This window comes from Penaeus vannamei, chromosome 42 (assembly GCF_042767895.1).
Source record: "Penaeus vannamei isolate JL-2024 chromosome 42, ASM4276789v1, whole genome shotgun sequence".
NCBI lineage: Eukaryota > Metazoa > Arthropoda > Malacostraca > Decapoda > Penaeidae > Penaeus > Penaeus vannamei.
The window spans coordinates 5777487-5785110 of record NC_091590.1 but is presented as its reverse complement, the minus strand read 5'-3'; the positions used below and the strand labels follow the sequence as shown (position 1 = coordinate 5785110).

The following is a 7624-nucleotide window of genomic DNA, read 5'->3' as shown; positions in this document are numbered from 1 at the left end:
ACGTTTTATCAAATTTAATCAGATATTTTTTTCAACCACGGTGATAACACACGCCAAAACAAAGGGGGTGTTCTTATCACCTGTGAATAATACAAACAAACACGAAATTCAAGGCACGTTTGAGGATCTGTTTTACGTATTTCTACTCTAATGGGATTAGAACACCTGCGTCCTTTCCTTGTCAGGGTTCCAGTACCTCACCTCGCACGGTTCTTCCTTAGATCGAACCTTTTAAAGAACAGGCTGTCCTTATTTTCTACTCACATGCCACACACACATCGTCTATATTATAATAAAGGTATCCACACACGCCTCGTACACAGGGGTCCTTCGTCACGTGAAAGGAGGGACGGGAGATGAATCCGTAACAGGTCAGCGCTTCAGCATCACCGTTGTAAACGCCTACCCGGGCCGCAAGCAGGTGTACCAACCCTTCCGATGGGGCGCCCAGGCATACCCACCACCCTCCAGCGGTACCCAATTTTGCAGGTGGCGTTTCCTGGTTTGGTGCAGGGACGGGTGGGTGTGTTTTTTTTCCCGTGTTTTTTCCTTCTTGTGTTTCGTTGTTTTATATGTGGTGGTTATTTATAGCAAGGGGGAAATGTCTATTTGTGTATTGTTCGTTCAGATATCCCGAGTCTTTCTAATTCTGTCGTGTTGCATTTTTTCCTTTTATGTACGATCACCAATTCAGCTGATACATCTGCTATGCTTATAGTACCATATCATTACTCACTATTCACCAATTACAAATTATGGAATAAACTCTAATAACACTAAAAAAGAAACAGATACTATTAACACTTTTCTCTATCCCTTTAAAAATCACGTCAACAAATATTGCTTCATTTTTCCTACTTTCATGAATCAACCGCTATTTTTTTTCCTGTTCCCGCAATCCTCAGATAAGTACAAAGAAAAAAAAAACACCGACATTGCAACTCTGATGTGCAATGTCGAATGGTTGTTGCCATGGAGACGCGGTCATGGTGTTGGGGCAAAATAGGGTTATAAACGGCCTGATTCTATTTCAGTTATTAGAAAATATGATATTTATTTGTATTTACTGTGTCTATGCGTGCTGTGCGTATTGTGTGCATGTGTGTTTGTGTGTAATATATGTATGTATATATATATATATATATATATATATATATATATATATATATATATATATATGTATGTATGTATATTTATATTTATATTTATATGTATGTGTGTACATATATATATTCATACATATAATATTATCCATACACACACACACACACACACACACACACACACACACACACACACACACACACACACACACACATATATATATATATATATATATATATATATATATATGTGTGTGTGTGTGTGTGTGTGTGTGTGTATATATATATGTATATATATATATGTATATATATATATATATATATATATATGAAAATACTTTGAATACAATAGAGACACGTACGTCAGCGACAAATTAAAAAAAGGGTCATGAAATTTAATAAGCACGTACTCAACCGGCTTCCACGCTTGAGGGGTAACTGTTGTATCTTTTTAGAATCGCACCTTTTCATCTTTTTATATACACATCCAGACGACAGAAAATAAAACACATATTCATTACCAGAATAAATCATACACAGCATAAAGTTTGATTTTTACCCACATATAGATAATGATAATAACAGATATAAATAATAGCAAAATATAAATAATAAAGACAGACATTAAAGAAAACGGGAAACTCCTTAGTACACAAACACAAGCATTTATCAGCTGATCGAAAATGCGCAATAGATTTATTTTCCAAGACATGCATTTGCTGTACCGTTAGTGACCCGTTGCAGAGCCTACTTACCCAGTCATGCTCGATGCTGCTAAGTTATTCCTGACATCGTTTTTTTGTGAATTCTTGTCATTTCCTTCCTGCTTTCGTCTCGTTGTTTCTCTTCGTTATAATTATCGTTCGCGTTCTTGGTTTTATCTTTTTGATATCGATAATGGTTTGGGTTATTTTGGATATTTTGCTTATGATGCTCTTGTTATCGTTATCATTATTTTTATTATTAATGTTATTACTATTATTATCATTATTATCATCATTATCATTATCATCATCATTATCATCATCACCATGATTATTATCATTATCATTATTATTATTGTTACTATTATTATTATTATTATTATGGTTATAGTTATCATTATCCGCATTATCATTGTTATTATTATCATTTTAGATCATTATTCTTATTTATATTCGCAAAATCATCACCTGCTTCAAGGAGGTTATGTTTTTGATAACGTTAGTTAGTTTGTTTCATTAGTTAGCAGAATAACTGAAAAAGTTATAAACTGATTTTTATTTTCATTGTTTTATTACTATTTATTATTATTATTTTTTTTTTTTCTAGAGGTGCGTCTTAGGCCAATTTAGACCTCATTAAATTTTGGTGTTAATCCGGATCATGATCGAAGTGCTTCTAATCATAGATATCACTATTGTATACGACACAATCTCATCTGGATATTTATTCAAGGGTGATACGCCCAATTCATAGCCAATAACAACCGTAATTATGAGAAAAAAACGGTTCACACAAGATTATTGATAACACTATTATTATTACTTATACAACGTGACTAATATGATTATCAATTATTGCTACTGATTACATGATCGTTGTTTTGAATATACAACCCATATGGTGATTTATTTTATTTGCATTTTTCTTTATCGACGAAATAACTCATTTATTGGTATTGATGATGAAGTTTATATTGGGTAAAATGGGGAGGGAAAAAAACTCGTTTATTTGTGTGAGGTTTGAGTGGATGTGTATATTTATGCGTAACGACACAAGGGAATGCGAACATTGTGTGTGTGTGTGTGTGTGTGTGTGTGTGTGTGTGTGTGAGAGAGAGAGAGAGAGAGAGAGAGAGAGAGAGAGTGTGTGTGTGGTTGTGTGTATGTATGTGTGTGTGTATGTGTTTGTGTGTGTGAGTGAGAGTGAGTGTGTATGTATGTGTGTGTGTGTGTGAGTGTGTGTGTGTGTGTGTGTGTGTGTGATTGTGCGTGTGCGTGTGTGTCTATATACAATGTGTAATAAAAAAAAGACACTCTCATCTGGATATTTATTCAAGGATAATACGCCCAATTCAAAGCCAATAATAACCGCAATTATGAAAAAAACGATTTAAACAAGAATATAATTTATAAAGAAATAAAAAATGAAAAATACAAAAAGATTCAAGTAACTTCCATTTTTTTTTTTTCACAAAGAAAATTCAGACTCAACCTAACATTTACGAATAAAAATAATTAAACAAATAAATAAATAATTTTGAACCCGCGACCCATCAAATCCTTCATTAAATCGAGAATGTGAGTCCCGTAATGGATTCGAACCAGTCGATAAAGGCGGCGACGCGTACTTGACCGTCGGGACTTTGATCCTTACAGTCCGCCGACGCTCCGAAGCTGATGACGCCGACCTGAAATACCTTCCCGTTTTCTATGCGCATCACCGGGCCACCGGAGTCACCCTGGTAAAAAAAATAATTCGTTTTGTGTTTTAATTGTTTTTAATTGGGTGCTGCAATTAAAAATCAAAACGACCCTGATAAAAATTAAATAAATAAAATAAATAATTACAAAACGATCCTGGTAAAAAATAAATTAAATGAATAAATAAATAAAATAAATAATTCGTTTTGATTTTTAATTATTTTTTATTGGATGCTGCAATTAAAAATCAAAACGACCCTGGTAAAATAATAATAATAAATAAATAAATAAATAAATGGAATGAATAATTCGTTTTGATTTTTTAATTATTTTTAATTGGATGCTGCAATTAAAAATCAAAACAACCCTGATAAAAATAAATAAATAAATAGAATAAATAATTCGTTTTGATTTTTAATTATTTTTAATTGGATGCTGCAATTAAAAATCAAAACGACCCTGGTAAATAATAATAATAAATAAATAGATAGATAGATAAATAAAATAAATAATTCGTTTTGATTTTCAATTATTTTTAATTGGGTACTGCAATTCAAAATCAAAACGACCTTGATAAAAAATTAATAAATGAATAAATAGAATAAATAATTCGTTTTGATTTTTAATTATTTTTAATTGGATACTGCAATTAAAAATCAAAACGACCCTGATAAAAAAATAAATAAGATAAATAATTCGTTTTGATTTTTAATTATCTTTAATTGGATGCTGCAATTAAAAATCAAAACGACCCTGATAAAAATGAATAAATAAATAAATAGAATAAATATGTCGTTTTGATTTTTAATTATTTTTAATTGGATGCTGCAATTCAAAATCAAAACGACCCTGGTAAAGAATAAATAAATAAATAGAATAAATAATTCGTTTTGATTTTTAATTATTTTTAATTGGATGCTGCAATTCAAAATCAAAACGACCCTGGTAAAGAATAAATAAATAAATAGAATAAATAATTCGTTTTGATTTTTAATTATTTTTAATTGGATGCTGCAATTGAAAATCAAAACGACCCTGATAAAAATAAATAAATAAATAAGATAAATAATTCGTTTAGATTTTTGATTGGATGCTGATATGAGGGATTTTAGGAGATTTAAGATGTAGATATACATACAGATACGCACGCACGCACATAGACACGCAAACGCATGTACGCACACATGCATGCACACGAACACACGCACACAAACACACATACCCCCCCCCCATACACACACACACGCACACACACACATACCCACACACACACACACACACACACACACACACACACACACACACACACACACATATATATATATATATAGATATATATATATATATATATATATATATATATAACATAAATACATACAAATACACATACACAAATAAATAAGATATCCACACATCTCCCACTCTAAGATTCCCCAAATCTCATACTCTAAATAACTCAATCTCACCCAAACTAATTAAAAAAAAAAACTTTCTTCTCTTAAAAATACCAAACCAATTGCAAAAAAAAAAAAAAAAAAAAAAAATACCCAAGATGGCGAACCGTTTGACCCCAATGACCCGACGCCAATGACCTCGCAATTAAGGTTAGGTTACCGGGGCCGCCGTTCAGAGGGGGACTGACTATTGGGGTGTGGGGGGGTAGGGGAAGGGGAGGGGGGGAGGTGAAATTCCCTCCTGGCTTGGCTCGGATGTTGGCTGGGTTATGTTGGGCTGTGTTAGGTTATGTTAGGTTATGCTGGGTTATGTTAGGTTATGTTGGGCAATGTTAGGTTATGTTGGGCTATTTTAGGTTATGTTGGGCTATTTTAGGTTATGTTGGGCTATTTTAGGTTATGTTGGACTATTTTAGGTTATGTTGGGTTATGTTGAGCAATGTTAGGTTATGTTGAGTTATGATAGGTTATGTTGGGCTATTTTAGGTTATGTTGGGCTATTTTAGGTTATGTTGGGCTATTTTAGGTTATGTTGGACTATTTTAGGTTATGTTGGGTTATGTTGAGCAATGTTAGGTTATGTTGAGTTATGATAGGTTATGTTGGGCTATTTTAGGTTATGTTGGGCTATTTTAGGTTATGTTGGGCTATTTTAGGTTATGTTGGACTATTTTAGGTAATGTTGGGCCATGTTGGGCAATGTTAGGTTATGTTGGGTTATGATAGGTTATGTTGGGCTATTTTAGGTTATGTTGGGCTATGTTGGGCTATTTTAGGTTATGTTGGGCTATTTTAGGTTATGTTGGGCCATGTTGGGCAATGTTAGGTTATGTTGTGCTATTTTAGGTTATGTTGGGGAACTTTAGGTTATGTTGGGCTATTTTAGGTTATGTTGGGCTACTTTAGGTTATGTTGCGATATTTTAGGTTATGTTGGGCTATTTTATGTTATGTTGAACTATTTTAGGTAATGTTGGGCCATGTTGGGCAATGTTAGGTTATGTTGGGTTATGATAGGTTATGTTGGGCTATTTTAGGTTATGGGTTATGTTGGGCTATTTTAGGTTATGTTGGGCTATTTTAGGTTATGTTGGGCTATTTTAGGTTATGTTAGGTTATGTTGGGCTATTTTAGGTTATGTTGGGCTACTTTAGGTTATGTTGGGCTATTTTAGGTTATGTTGGGCTATTTTAGGTTATGTTGGGCTATTTTAGGTTATGTTGGGGTTATGTTGGGCTAGTTTAGGTTATGTTGGGCTATTTTAGGTTATGTTGGGCTACGTTAGGTTGTGTTGGGTTATGTTGGGTTATGTTAGGTTATGTTGGGCTATTTTAGGTTATGTTGGGTTATGTTGGGCTATTTTAGGTTATGTTGGGCTATTTTAGGTTATGTTGGGCTATTTTAGGTTATGTTGGGCTATTTTAGGTTATGTTCGGCTATTTTAGGTTATGTTAGATTATGTTGGGCTATGTTAGGTTAGGTTGCATAGCGTTTTTTATATAATGTGTCTATATTTATTATAATTTATTTATTTTTATTATTGATCTTTATTTATTTATTTTTATTATTAATCTTTATTCATTTATTTATTATCTCATTCTTTTATTTTCCATTTATTTATATATCATTTATCTATTCTATTTTGTTGTGTGTGTGCGCGCGCACGCGCAAAGCAAACGAAGTTGATTACGACTGTCGTAAAAATGTAGAAAATGGCATGGGTTTTCAATTAATTTGAACAATATTCTTGTCATTATACAATTGCTCAAATGTCAGAAAAATGTGTTTTGATGGGATAAAGATACACACACACACATAACCACCCCCTCCCACCTACACCCCAACCCACTCTCACCAACACCCACACCCCTCCAACTTCCACCCACCCCTTTCCCCTACAACCCCCACTCCTCCCACCAACCCCCACCCCTCCCACCAACTCCCCACCCATCTACACCCTATCCCCACCCACCTCCACCCTATCCCCACCCATCTACACCCTCCCCCCTCCCCCACCAACCCCCCTCTCACCCTCCCCCCCCCCCAACACACTCACAGAACACGTATGTCTCCTCTGCGCTCCGTCCGTGCACATCTGCGTCGGCCGCATCCAAGAACCGTAGAAACTGATGCAGTCGGGAAGGCTGTAACCCACGGTGTCGTATTCTCGTAGATAGGACGAGAGGCTGCCTGTGGGTTGAGGAGAGCGTGTGGGTGGGTTATGGTGGGGGGTGGGTAGGGTGGGGGGGGTTGAGGAGAGCGTGGGGGTTGGGAGGGTGGGGGGGAGTTGAGGAGAGCGTGTTGGGTGGGTTATGGTGGGGGTTGGGAGGGTGGGGGGAGTTGAGGAGAGCGTGTTGGGTGGGTTATGGTGGGGGTTGGGAGGGTGGGGGGAGTTGAGGAGAGCGTGGGGGTTGGGAGGGTGGGGGGGAGTTGAGGAGAGCGTGTTGGGTGGGTTATGGTGGGGGTTGGGAGGTGTGGGGGCGGGTGGCGTTGGATATGGGCGTGGAGTGTTGTGTGTTATGCGAATTTTAAAGACTTTTTTTCTTCTTTTTTTGGTATAGGTGGAGATTGATGTATTTTGACAGATTTGAATTCAACTTTGGTCCATTTTCAATCCATGAATATTTGCTTTAACTATAGATGTTAACATGTTTTCTATCTGA

General features: G+C 35.4%; 1 protein-coding gene across 1 annotated transcript in view; it reads right to left on the bottom strand.

The window, feature by feature from the left end:
* Positions 1–3121: 3121 nt before the first annotated feature.
* The window catches only part of LOC113810592 (proclotting enzyme), a 20114-nt gene continuing 15611 nt past the window's right edge, over positions 3122–7624 (bottom strand). Inside the window, exons 10-11 of the mRNA XM_027362218.2 lie at positions 7018–7151; positions 3122–3546 (exon numbers count right to left, since the gene is read on the bottom strand). Of these exons, the coding sequence (XP_027218019.2) occupies positions 3373–3546; positions 7018–7151 (308 nt within the window). The 3' untranslated portion in view covers positions 3122–3372. The remainder of the gene's footprint in view (positions 3547–7017; positions 7152–7624) is intronic.